The following is a 14119-nucleotide window of genomic DNA, read 5'->3' as shown; positions in this document are numbered from 1 at the left end:
ACAGGTGACTTTATTACTCACGGTGGTGATTTTACCACCGCCTAAGAACCTAGTCATTTCCCTGTCAAAGTGTCACGTGAAGATGTATTTAAAAACACTTACGGTACGTCCACACAGCAGCTTTAAAAAAAATCTTCCAACGCTTCTCTGCCCACTGACTTTGAATGGGAGTGACGTCACTTTGCCTCGCTTTTCGCCGAACTGCATTGTGGGGAAGCGAAGCGAAGATTTACAGGATTTACAGGATTCAAAAGTTGAGCAATGTTCAACTTTTGAAGCTGAGCTGGAAGTGTCAGCCAATCAAATCCCGTGTATGCAAATCTGACAGTACAAGCGCTAGCCATAGTAGCCAATCAAACCGCGTGCAAGCTGGGAGAGCCAGACCGCAGTTCATTTCCTCATATTCCAAACGAGATATTACGTTAGCAAATCACCCGGTTCTTTACGACCGGAACTATTTACCGGGATACAAACCGGAGGAACCAGGCATGGAGGGAGGTGGCAGAGACAGTGGGGGAAACTGGTAGGTTTTCGCCTGTTTGGGGATTTTATATATATATATATATATTGCTCGAAAAAAAAAAACTGGGTTTTTTGCTTTGTATGCCGGGGGCGGGAGATTCATGTGATTGGTTGTTGGTCGTGTTGCTCGCGAAAAATCCCCAAGCTCTCAGACACGCCCAGCTCCAAGATTTTAAAGATTTTTTCAAAGCTGCTGTGTGGACGTACCGTTACAGACACCTCCATATTTTAACCATATCTCCCCCTTTGTCCTCACAGGAAGCCCCAGTCTGAGACTCTGAAGGCGGGTAACCTGCGGACTCGCGTGAGCCGCTGCGTGGTCTGCATGAAGAGGACGTAACGGCAAACGGCAACAGAACACACCTTTAACCCGGAGACGCACGATCAATAACACGACGGTTGGATGACGGGGGGCGTTAGTCACATCGACCCCATGACGACAAGGTGGATCCAACGGTGGATTTGTCTCCCGGATAAAAAAAAAAAAAACAACCTTACATCTTAAACAATGGTGCTACTGTGCAACACAGCTTAAAAAAAAAAAAAAAAAAAAAAGTAAAGAATCTTACATTTTATTCTTCGTTCCTCTTAAGAAGTACCTCAAAAAAGGAAAATGATCCGCTAAATGGTGCCATGATGGATGTGTGACAACAAACATTCAACTCTTATCCCTTATTTCCTCTCTCTCCTTTTTTTAAAGCCACTTTTGACGACAAAAATGTGATACTGTAACCATTGTCTACACAGAAGTGCTCTTGTTTTTGTTGGCCTTATCGATGGGGAGGTTACCAAATCAGCACTTTGACTTTGGAGCATCCGAGATGAGAGATGCACTGACGATGAGCTTTCCGTAGTGAGGCTGCCTTTTTTTATAACTAAAAACTCACACTCTTGTCTCTCCTCCCGCGTCATTTCTCTGTCGTTCAAAACGTCTGGTGGTACTAACCCTGCTGTAGCCCGACTCTAACATCACACTACACCTTCTTCCTTTTTTTTGTAAGTAATAAAATGTGTATATTGTGTAAAACACCTTTTTTGTTTTTAGTGTATTAGGGTCCTGAATCGGTACCGGCTGTTTGTTATACGACCATTATACACACACACATTCAACACTCACTGACACACATCCACTCAGATTTTTGTACAAAGTAAGGCTTTTATGAATGAAACAGTATTTTATATATAATAAATATATATTTGAAAAAGAGGTTAAAAGGTATATAAACTTTATTTCGGCTGTGGGGGAGATTGTTCACTGTTTTCAAACACACAAAAAGAAAGAAAATCCAACTATGAACTCCGACAGAGCCGTTTCCCTGACAGTCTTGTATGATATTAACGAAGCCAATCGCTTTTGTATTCAAATTGTAGAATTGATAAATAAAGGGGATTGCTTTTTAGGTAGTCTAATGATTAGGGACAAATATTTGTGCAAAAAAAAAAAAAGGTTTTGAATTAAATCTCGGCTCCTTGATTAGGAAACCTCCATTTTTTGTTTTGTGTTTTTTAACATTTCCAGGTGCTGGGCTTAACTTGTAAAAAAGAGGGCCTCCTGAGGTTTGACGGGGGCCTGTTTTCGCACCCAAAAAAACTTCAAATCCTTTCACTGGCTTGAATTTTGGTCCCAAATCAGTTAAAGTGTTCACACTGATCTGTGGAAACACAAGTTCAAGTGTCTGTACATTTATCAGGTGTTTCAGTCCCTGATGTGACGTTTCCGGTGCGCCAGGCGTTCACAAACCTGACGTACCGAAAGTCTAAGAGCTGTTTTAGGGGAGAAGATTTATTTTCCTGTGATTTTATTGTTATTTTTTTTTTTTCAAAACTGCTTTTATGAATTCTAATTATGTCAACCTGGGGGGGCGATTTAAAAAAATGTGTATTTGTTTTTTTTTGTTTTTTTTTTCATGTTATGTTATCCAGAAGTTGTTATAAACTTTTAAGACTGAAATAAATACTATGTCCAAAGTGCTGTCTTGTGAAGATATATCATTTTAGTAGAACATTTGTAAAATTATGAAGGTTTTAGGGTTATTTTACCAACTTTATCGATCATAATTTATAGAAAAAGTGTGATTTGCAGCCTAGCATAATTCTTAAAACATATTAAAAAAAACATTACATGTCAATCGGTGTGATGCAAGCTAATAATCTCCTCAATATAATATATTTGAAATAAATATATATAGGAGTGAAGGCTTTTCCAAAGGGGCTTAAGACGTCTAGGGCGTCAAAATCCAACCCTTAATTTATGTACGTGAGATTTCATAGATTGAATTGCTTTTGAGTTGTTGTTTTACTTCACTTTTTAAGTATTAAAGGTAGGGTAGGTAAGAATGGAGAAACCAGCTCGAGTGCGCTAGAATTTGAAAGTACGCAAACGAAAAAAATCTGGTTATGGCTAGAAAGGATCCGTCTAGTGTAAAACTCTCGCGATAGTTTGCAAGTCACGTGGCTGAATGTTTACGTTTGGCAGGCAGTCTTTCAGTTACGATCGTTAACATCAGTGGGCCACAGCAAATGATGGTGAGAAGCTAAACCATCTATTAATTATGTCAATGACAGGGAGTGTGATTGTTGAAATAGGGTGTTAGTGGTCTTGCTGTTCAAAGAAGAATGACAACACTGTAGATCACCAACACTATGGTTTATTTTTTATTCACAGGCAAGTCAACGTTGTCGCAGTAAAAGTCCCAAGATAGCTCCTGATGCAATACAATGTTCCCTTTCAGTATTTTACTATTATGTCTGATGTTTCTCTATTAATATTACTGCTGCATTAATGTGTATGTTGCATGTTACTGCTGTAGGTGTGTTTCCGAGGCGCTCCAACGAGAGTTACAACGAGAACGTGACGTCATATTTACAAAAGACGGATCCTTTCTAGCCATAACCAAAAAATCTGCCCCTTCCTTCAGACTTCCTTACAGAGCCCCTCCTCCAACACACACGAACGCGCGCATGACCAATGAGGGTACGAGATAAGTTTGTGCACAGATAGAAGGCTGACAGGCAGGTAGGCCATCTAGTTATTTTAGCCGGCTCAGATGATTGGTCGTGCTTTTTACAGCGCCACGGCTTCCACAGATGAAATATTTGTAGTATTTATTCTCAAAGCATTTAATATATTCATTGCTATCGATTCGGGATGTTAAGAGCATTCCATGGAATATGACAAAAAGTATTTCTGAAGTGAATTACCTACCCCACTGTACCTTTTAAGTAGGGATTTCTCAACTCAAAACTATGCTTTCACAGCCAGTAACCAGCAGATGGCAGCACTGCCACACAGAGTCAAGGACACACACTTAAAATACCCAGAAAACACACATAAAATGAAAAGTTGAAATGATCAAAGTACTGGCTTTTTACACCCCATTATAATGGCATGTTAAAACTCCATCGTACTCAACCTGAAAAAACATATTTTGAAATCCACAGGTTGTAAAAACACAACGCTAGAGCCACTAAAGAAAGAACATCTTCACAAATATGAATAAAAATAATCTCTTAGATCAGTGCTTCTCAAAGTGTGGTCCGCGGACCACACTTCCGTGAGCGCCCCCAAGTGGTCCGTGAGTATATTGGTAAAATTCCACATTTGAAATAAATAAATAAATGTAAGTCTTCCGCACTCTCGCGGGAATATCTCCGCAAGGGAGCGAGCTTAAGTTTCTTTTGATTGCATGATATAGCCCAGCGCAACACCTTCATCACACATGTTGCCACTTGTTTGTACCATTTTCAGGCGATTTGTAATCTGTTCTAGAAAAACGATGTGTTTTTTGATATTTGTGAAGTTAGGTGGTCCGCGAGTGTTTTTTTATTGGTTAAGTGGTCCTTTGTATGAAAAAGTTTGAGAAACACTGTCTTAGATATATCAATGAAGACTCATAATCAATTGTTATTACAGAAGATCAAGTAAATAATTGCCTTATATGAAACATGCAAGTACATTTATTCTGATTGGTATAAACAATATATGACCAATTTTTCAATGCATTTATAACGAAAACAACGTTAAAAAAAGGTTATGAAGAATGACGACCTTTAGGCCACCGTATAGGAGGACGTGAAATAATAATAACTAAGAGAGAGACTCAGAGTATTTCCGATTCAAGCTGATTACGTTCCCCTTGGTACCAAGAACGAGACATAAGAGAATTGTGCACAGGTTAAGAAGGAAGGGATGAAGAGGTCGATAAGTTGATAAATGAAGGGAATTGGGTCAGGGGTGGGAGGGGATGTAGAGGGATGAGAGGATGTGGATAATGTTGAGGTCAGAAAGTGAAAGGACGAGACAAAGGGATAAGGATCAATCCCTTCAAGGGTGAAGTGAACAGAAACAAAAGGTGGCCAATGTGTGGAGTGAAAGTAGTCCTAAAAGTTAGCTATTTCACTTTCTAAATGCATAAAGAACGTCTTAAAACACAGACAGCGTTGACACGTACCAATGTGTTAAAGATAACAAATCAAATGGAAAAAAATGAAATGAAGTGTTTCTATGTTTCCCTTTCTGTTTCTCCGTGTTGTACATTACATTTAGCTGACGCTTTTATCCAAAGAGAATGACAATAAGTGCATTCGACCAAGAAGATACAAACTAGAAGAAAACAGAATCATACATCAGGTTTCATAGAGCCAAACATTTCAAGTGCTACTCAACTGGGTCTAGATAAGCCAGTCCTTTATTAGTATATTTGCTTTGTTAGTAGTTCTATCGTTCGAAGTGGAGTCGAAAGAGATGAGTTTTCAGTCTGCGCCGGAAGATGTGTAAGCTATCTGCTGTCCTGATGTCAATGGGGAGCTGCAGCTATTGTTTGTTTTCTTAATCTTTTTAAGGCTGTAGGCTTTCTTTAACTAATCTACTTTGTGAATGGTCATTGGCTTAGCTTTAGAGAGTAGAGATCGGAGTCGAGGTGGTCTGTGTGTTCCCTCAGAGCTCTAAGCTGTTCCTGATGGAAACACTCGTACGGTCAGAGGGTCACTAGTTAATCGAAAAGCGTATAAGTTGGGACTTTGGTGCTACAAGTGCCAATCCTGGCGTCACTAGTAAGGCTTATGTAGGAACTAGTCGGACAAAAGTGCCACTAGTTGCTGAAAAAGAGTGACTAGAATAATGTTTTATTCAACTAGTAAAGCAGAGTGCCAAACTAGTGTGGCCATATATCCAACAAGTGAAATCAAAGTGTAGGCAGCTGCCGTCTGATATCAAGGATATGGAATAAATACTCAAACGGCTTGCCATAGATGAGCAACAAGACACAAAGCATGATATAATAATGGCTGGGAGACTCCCTGGTGATAAGAGAGACCATCCCATTACTAGAACAGATTACGTGGTCCTTCTGGGAAGCCCAAAGTGTCCAGAATCCCTTAATCAGAAGAAGTTTACAAGACTGTCGGTTGGCTTTGGACCAAACAACAACAATGGTGCACATTTGGTCCACATCGGATGGGATCAAACCTTGTACAGAATCCCACCTACAGGTTCATGAATGTCCTACCAAGACAATACATGAACTATCTCTATATCTAATAAGAGACCCCATCCCATTACCAAATAAAAGATTACGTGGTCCTTCTGGGAAGCCCAAAGTATCCAGAATCCATAAATCAGAAGAAGTTTACACTATAAAGTATAGGGCTGTTGGCTTTTAACCAAACAACAACAATGGTGCACATTTGGTCCCTTTGGAAAGGATCAAATTGTGTTCGAATCCAACCTACTATCTCTTGAACACCAAATCAAACATGGTTGAATATCAGAATATAACCAGAATCAGATTAGTTTAAATATAAAACATCAAAATTATCGAACAGGTTTCCCCTAAGGACATATTTTACAAAACCCTAGAGAGTTAAATATCTAGACATTTCAGTTACTGGCTAGCTGTTTGCATAGCAAAATCATGAGTTCAATATCCTGGTGTTTGTCGGGAAGTGTTCGGACCTGATTACTTTTGAATAATGCAGGTATGGCACCAAATATATGTGAAATCTGTACAAACATGCTGTAAATAGAAAGTACATAATGCTCATATATATAGGACATACATATTTTATACATATTTGTATATTTGTATTTTGTATTCGGGATTGTTGGAAACGTTAGTTCGATCTCTGTGTCGAACACACAGACAAATTGACATTAAAGTTGACTTTGACTTTTGACTTAAACCAAGATACAGCATTGATAATCTTTTAGCTCTGATGTTGTGTCCAATAGCAAGCGCATGACAACTATAACAACTTCTTAATGTTAGCTGATCAGAATCCAACCCTTAAGTGGAACAGGAATTTCATTATTTTGTAGGTCGGGCGCTTTTCCTTCCAGTAGATATCCAATTATCGTCTTACGTCTGGAGGATGCCTGGAAAGCACTCTCTCTCCCTACATATCAGCGCGACTGTGGCTGTGAGGTCAGATCCAATGGACTCCAATCCCTGGCTCAAAAACCCACACTTGCAGCAACACACACTGGTTGTTGTTTTGAAACTCTAGCACCAGTTTACATCCCAAGTGGGCCCAATGGTTCGTCCATCAGTAATGGAAGCTATGGGTCACAAGCGGGTGTTGAAATGCCCCCCCGCTTGTTGCACTGGCCTGACCCTCACACACACACACACACACACACACACACACACACACACACACACACACACACACACACACACACACACACACACACACGTCATCATCGTATCTGTGCTGACCTTAATGTGGAAGTCTGTCAGTCGTCAATTTATTAATTAATGATGTAATTTACCCTCTAGTGGATACACTCGTGGACCTAAGCAGATGCCGAAGCTACCAACAATAACACGGAGGACAAGTCATCGGCACGATTTCTAGGGATACTGTTTTTTTTAGCTACCCTATTCAATTAAACGATGTGTACAGTTAGGGTTAGGCTGGGACATAGCCGTGGGAACATGTTTCAAATGGGGGGTGCTGTGGGGATGACACCAGGGCTGGTTCTGACCAATGTGCTGCCCTATAGGCAAGATTTTAGTTGGCAATGAAAAACCTCTACAAAAGACCAATACACTATGAAAAGAGAAACATATTGACATGGTGGACAGCTTATATATAAAAAGGCTTCACATTTATTTAGTATTATAACATGTTTTTTAATTGGGGGGTAAACTTCACCCCCGGGAAGATTTTTTAAACATTTTAAAGTAAAATGCTTCAATCTGGTGCACTTTGAGCGCCCAATTACTACTGACTGATCTAGGGGGTACAACTCTAAACACCCATATGAAAAAGATCGGTTTGCATTTTATTAATCAAATAAGTATTTGAACATTTCCAATAACCTACCATAGCCAATAACAAATAAATGTAACTTATTTTATTTGTGTTGTTCATTCATATCTTATTTTACCAGTTAACATTTATTTATTTATCCATATTTTTAATCTCTCCAATTTTAAACAATATTTTTGGTTTACTATCCTATAGTATACATTGGAATGATTTCAAGCCTGTTTTTATTTATCCTAAAAATTATAAAGGTTTAACTTGGAAATATTTGTTTACATAAATTGTGATCAAAATATTTGAGACTCACTGAGATAACTTAGACTGAAGTGAACTATCTAAACCCTCAGAGTCCTTTACCTCACTGAGCCTCTCAGTCTGACAGGACAGAACTCTCCCTCCACATTATTGTAGAAACAGCTTCTTATATCCGTTAGCGCAACAGAAGCTAAAAACAATCCCCGCCGGTACCGGTGCACCCCCTCTCTCTATCTCTCTCCCTTTGGCTGTGAGCTGCGGGAGCCTGATAAGCCAACATCCCCCACTTTCATCACTACAGCGCCCATCGTACAGGGCAAATGGAAAATGTAACCGCGGTGAAAAGGGTGTTATCTTTACTTAATTATGAATGTTGTTACATCAAGGCGGAAAATTCGTTTTTGTTGTATTATATTTGTATTATATCTTGTGGAAGTGCAGATCCCCTGTCTTCCACCAGGGGGTGCTGCAGCACCCTCAGCACCCGTACTTCCCACGGTCCTGGAATGGGATTTACTTTGGGCCTACAGGATGTTAACAAATTAAAAGTAAAAGTGTCTTATATAAATATCATTCCCATCATTACAAAACACTCGCTGCTATATAACATGTGCAATATTATTTTTATTAATAATGTGCCATGATAACGTGCAATTACGTATCTGCCACTACGTTTTTTTGCACTACTAATTAATATTTACATTCGCCATGTGACCGTCTATGTTTCCTGTAGATATTTAATTGCTCTTTTTACTGCACTGTTAGTGTACAGTTTAAATATTATGCTGCTGTGTTTATTGTATTTTTGTAACTCTAGCACAACAATGTCCATCGGGATAAATAAAGTCTTATCTTATCTTAATCAGATACTTCTGTCCGTACTATTTAATGCATGTAGTGTCCTGTGTATCAGCTGGACTTTTTCTCTCTTCATGCCCTCAAGAGGCATTTTGTTTAATATTTTTTCTTAATTTGTATTTTATTTTCCAACCTAGGAGAGGTTTTCCTACGTTTTTCATGAAAAAATATGTCTGAGGAGTGTAGGGTTTGGGAAATATGGCAAGTTTAAAACATTTTTGGGGGAGAATTTCAAGCACTGCTCCACTCTGTTTTGAGATCAAAGCACTCTAGAGTTAACAAGCTGCTCCATCCACTCTAATGTTAAAATCTGAAAAAGGCCTCTCTACCAAGCTCCAAACTAAGTTCAATATCTCAAAATGTTTAAAATATATCAAAAATCTGAATAGGAATTGAATAGCTGAAGGTCTTGTGATCATTTGAAAGTTAGAATGAAGTGTCCAGCTGAAATTATGTGGAAGGAGAAGCATTTGGCGCAAAGTGTAGGAAAAGTGGATTTGAAGGCATCTCCCATTGACTTCAATGTTAAAAAAACAGTTTAAAAAGCTGAATATTTAAAAAAGTATGAAATATTTTGAAAAAGTGGAAAGTTTCCCATCAATTGCTGAAAAGGCTGAATAGTTTAATATTTGAATGGTTTCTGTAGCTGTGGCACAGCATTCGCACTAATAAGTGAAAACACCTGTTGATGTTAGCAAAGAGCTGCTACACATCCAGCAGACAGAGAGCAACATTAGCATAAATTCTGTTGTTTCCTCCTGATGAACGTAAATCAAATACTCAAATACTATCCTCTTATTTCTTTATTCCTGAAAAACACATTTGACTCTTTAGCTGCTAAATGCTCAACAATGTTCAAGAGCTAGCATGTACTGAAGCTAGCTAGCTAGCTAACTTTGTGTGCTGTCTGGTGCTTAGCGGTTAGCATCCAGTGCTAATAGCTAATCCCTGACACATGATAAATAGCATAGCTAGGCTACTACAAGATATTTTTTGTTTTACTGTAAAGTACATTAGCTTAAATACAACACATGTTCTTGTACATTTATTCAGCCTTTTTTTCTACTCCAATACATCACAAAGGCATATTGTAGTTGTACATCTTTTTTAGTTCAGATTACAGTTTTAAAACCCTTTTCTTGTCCAGTAATTGTACTTCTAGATTGTGATTAACCAAAGGATACAGTTATTCCTAATGTCTTGAGAAATAGGATTCTACTTCTTAGGCTTAACTAATTCTAGAAAAAAAGCCTTTTTGTTCGGCTTGAAGTGCAACGTCACAGCTGCTTTTCAGAGAAACTCAATGTAAAGTTGACTTTGGACATCAACAAACCTACAAATATATATGAGTAGGCTATGCATTGCTATGGATTCAACGCAATAATATATATTACATTTCATATCTACAGTAGTAAAATGCAACACAATACAACAGTAATATTAATCCAAAAAGCATCATGCATAACAATAAAATGAGCACAATTCATAATTTTACTTTTAATACATTTACTACAATTTGCTTATAATACTTACATACTTTTACTTAAGTATGGTTTTGAATGCAGGACTTCTACCCATATACTGTATAGTGGTGTATTTCACAGTGTGGTATTAGTAATTTTCTCAAGAAAGGGATCTGAATATTTCTTCCACCACAGCATCTGTTGTATCTCTTATCTCTTTTCCGTTTACTCATAATGTCAACAAATGGAAATGTAAATTCATTAGAAAGGATGAATCCTCTTGAATAAATATCCGTGCTGGCTAGCGCCAATATCGTCAGAGAAAGTTTCCCAAATTTCTATCGCAGTTCAATCGGAGGGCAGAGTCATAAATTGAGGTTTACTGATAATATGTGCAGACATCAGATGTGGTTTTTCAGACTAACAACTTTAATTAGGACGCTTGAGTTTGACCGTCATTTGAACTGTTGTCGCTCATCAACGAGCAGAGATGGTAAAAGTACACACATCCTTTACTCAAGTAGAAGTACAGATACTCGTGTTTAAAAATACTCTGGTAAAAGTAGAAGTACTGACTAAAAGTCTTTTCTCAAGTCAAAGTAAGGAGGCTTTGAAATGTACTTCAGTAAAAAGTACCCATAACTAGCAGCTGTTTTAAAGAGTACCTGACCTCCCTTTATATTAATAGAACAATAATGTCATTGTTTATGGGCTCAGAACAGTCTCATAATACACACATGCACACAGAAGGATCCACACAAATGTGTTCCATTTCATATACATGTAAATAAAATCCAAATACAGAAACAAGTTTTAAATGTGTATTTTTGATCCACACATATTTGTTTTCCGTTTAAAACCTCTGAACCTGCAAATACAAACCGCTTTCTGTGCACGGATCGCTGTGCATTCGTGTGTGGGTTTTTTGAGACTCCCCTGACGCTCAGCCGATTCGTACTTGTAATTTTGTAGCCAATCAGATGTCTCCTCAATTCTAAGCCAATCACATGAGCGCGCCCCCACGAGGGTAGATTTCCTGCGTTCATGACGTAGCGCTTCATGTACTCATTTTGCGCAGTCCGGAGCTGACAGGTCCATGGAGCCTGCCTGCACGCGCTAATCTCAGGACACCTCCACTCTCAGTTTTCGAACAGGAAATGCACGAAAATACAAGCCTTTCTATTATTAAGGTACAGCGCCACTTTCCGAACCATTGATGAATGCTTGTGTGTACACAAAAACGGCAGGCAAAACCGTTTTAAATGTGTGTTTCCTGTATGGCGAATACAGCTGCTTTATTTATGTCTGTATGAAGTTGTTGTGAGTGTGGAGGGAGCAGCTACAGGTTCGCTTAGCCTAATCGATCAGTGCACTACGAAGCCAGTGCTAGACAGTGCACTGTCAACGGGGGGGAGCCCCGCCGGTCATTATCGGCCGATATTCACTCTTAATAGTTTGATCGGTGCTCTCTATAAAGGCCGATCAGGAGAGCTGGATCTGATCGATATGGACATAAACGCGAGTGAAGTGTAACCGGAAGCGAGAGAGAGATCAGATCAGCTGCTGAGTCTGACGGAGACACGCAGCTCCGCATGATGACCTGAAGCTCCGCCCTCTGTTTAGCGAGCTGACCGGACTGCGCAAAATGCGTGAAGTGTCATGAACGCAATAAATCCTACCCTTGTGGGGGCGCGCTCATGTGATTGGCTTAGACTGAAGGAGACATCTGATTGGCTATAGATGAGAGAAATTACAAGTACGAATCGGCTGAGCGTCAGGGGAGTCTCAAAAAACCCACACACGAATGCACAGCGATCCGTGCACAGAAAGCGGTTTGTGTTTGCAGGTTCAGAGGTTTTAAACGGAAAACAAATATGTGAGGATCAAAAATACACATTTAAAACTTTTTTCTGTATTTGGATTTTATTTACATGTACAGTATATGAAACGGAACACATTTGTGTGTGCATTGAAAAACACAAGTGTGTATCCGGAAATACAAGTGTGAATCCTTCTGTGTGCATGTGTGTATCTTGAGACTGTTCTGAGCCCATACATTGTTAGCTAATGAATGTTTCCATGCTGAGCAACGGCAACATGACAACGTTTTCATTGCTCCCTCTTCTTTAGAGAAGACCAGGAAAGGATGGATACACGGATTGTGTTCAAATCAATAGGCACGCAATGACTCTAAATAATAATGATCACGCCACCAAACACACATTCAAACTAAAGGAACCAGCCTGTTTGGAAAATGTGAGAAGTAGAAAGTTCAGGTATTTGAGTTCAACATGTAAGAAGTAGAAAGTACAGGTATTTGAGTTCAACATGTAAGAAGTAGAAAGTTCAGGTATTTGTGTTCAACATGTAAGAAGTAGAAAGTACAGGTATTTGTGTTCAACATGTAAGAAGTAGAAAGTACATGTGTTTGTGTTCAACATATAAAAAGTAGAAAGTAAAGGTATTTGTGTTCAACATGTAAGAAGTAGAAAGTACATGTATTTGTGTTCAACATATAAGAAGTAGAAAGTACAGGTATTTGAGTTCAACATGTAAGAAGTAGAAAGTACAGGTATTTGGGTTCAACATATAAAAAGTAGAAAGTAAAGGTATTTGTGTTCAACATGTAAGAAGTAGAAAGTACATGTATTTGTGTTCAACATGTAAGAAGTAGAAAGTACAGGTATTTGAGTTCAACATGTAAGAAGTAGAAAGTACAGGTATTTGTGTTCAAAATGTAAGAAGTAGAAAGTTCAGGTATTTGTGTTCAAAATGTAAGAAGTAGAAAGTACAGGTATTTGTGTTCAACATGTAAGAAGTAGAAAGTACAGGTATTTGTGTTCAACATGTAAGAAGTAGAAAGTACAGGTATTTGTGTTCAAAATGTAAGAAGTAGAAAGTACAGGTATTTGTGTTCAACATGTAAGAAGTAGAAAGTACAGGTATTTGGGTTCAACATGTAAGAAGTAAAAGTAAAAGGTCGTCAGACTACAGTAAGTAGTGGAGTAAAATACTGATACCAGAACAATGTAATTAAGTACAGTAACGAAGTATTTGTACTCCACTGCTTCCCACCTCTGTCAACAAGACCAAAAAGCCTAAAACGGGACTCAAAGATAATCTCATTAGATGATCCAATCACGATTCCTGATAACGTCTATGGTCAGTATCATGTTTAAACCTCAGCTCTTCATTGAGTTTCCAGAAAGCTTGTTGAAAGGAGGGAATTCCCAGCACAATTTGACATTTTGCCAAAGTGTAATTCACCCTGGTTTTGGCAGCACGTCCTTGAATAACAAAACACAGCCGCTCTTCAAACTGTTTTACAGAATCTGGAAGTGTTTAATGGTGAATCCTCACAAACCACATTTCTTTTATGGAGCAGTGAACTGTTCCTGTTATTGTAAGACATTTATCACGAATAGATGCTCCAAAGAAAACATCAAATATGTTTTTTCAGATGATTGATGGACAGTTAACTTTCCCTTTTATCTCTAAAAATATGGGATGTAGAGGATTTGTAAAGATTTTTTTTTACTTTGACTCGCAATCCACTTTCTAAGACTTGCTTGCAACCAAGGTGATTAAATCCAAATACACTTTAGTTTGGGATTTATCCATGTTTCACGTTTAAAGTCCATTTCCTCTGTACCTGACAAAGGGCTAATTTGGGCATGACATGTTTTTCTAAAAGGTAGATTTTGGCAGGCAGAAACCCCATCAGTCAGTTTTTCAACCACATATAAAAAATG

The 14119-nt window shown here is 38.5% G+C and overlaps 1 protein-coding gene across 1 annotated transcript in view; it reads left to right on the top strand.

Moving 5' to 3' along the window:
- col4a5 (collagen, type IV, alpha 5 (Alport syndrome)) overlaps positions 1 to 2490 on the top strand; it is a 62101-nt gene extending 59611 nt beyond the window's left edge. The window contains exon 49 of the mRNA XM_079672183.1: positions 781 to 2490. Coding sequence (XP_079528309.1) covers positions 781 to 862 — 82 coding nt within the window. The 3' untranslated portion in view covers positions 863 to 2490. The remainder of the gene's footprint in view (positions 1 to 780) is intronic.
- The last annotated feature ends 11629 nt before the right edge of the window (positions 2491 to 14119 follow it).

This window comes from Notothenia rossii, assembly GCF_949606895.1.
Source record: "Notothenia rossii genome assembly, chromosome: 3".
Taxonomy (NCBI): Eukaryota; Metazoa; Chordata; class Actinopteri; order Perciformes; family Nototheniidae; genus Notothenia; species Notothenia rossii.
This window is presented reverse-complemented; position numbering and strand designations above follow the sequence as displayed.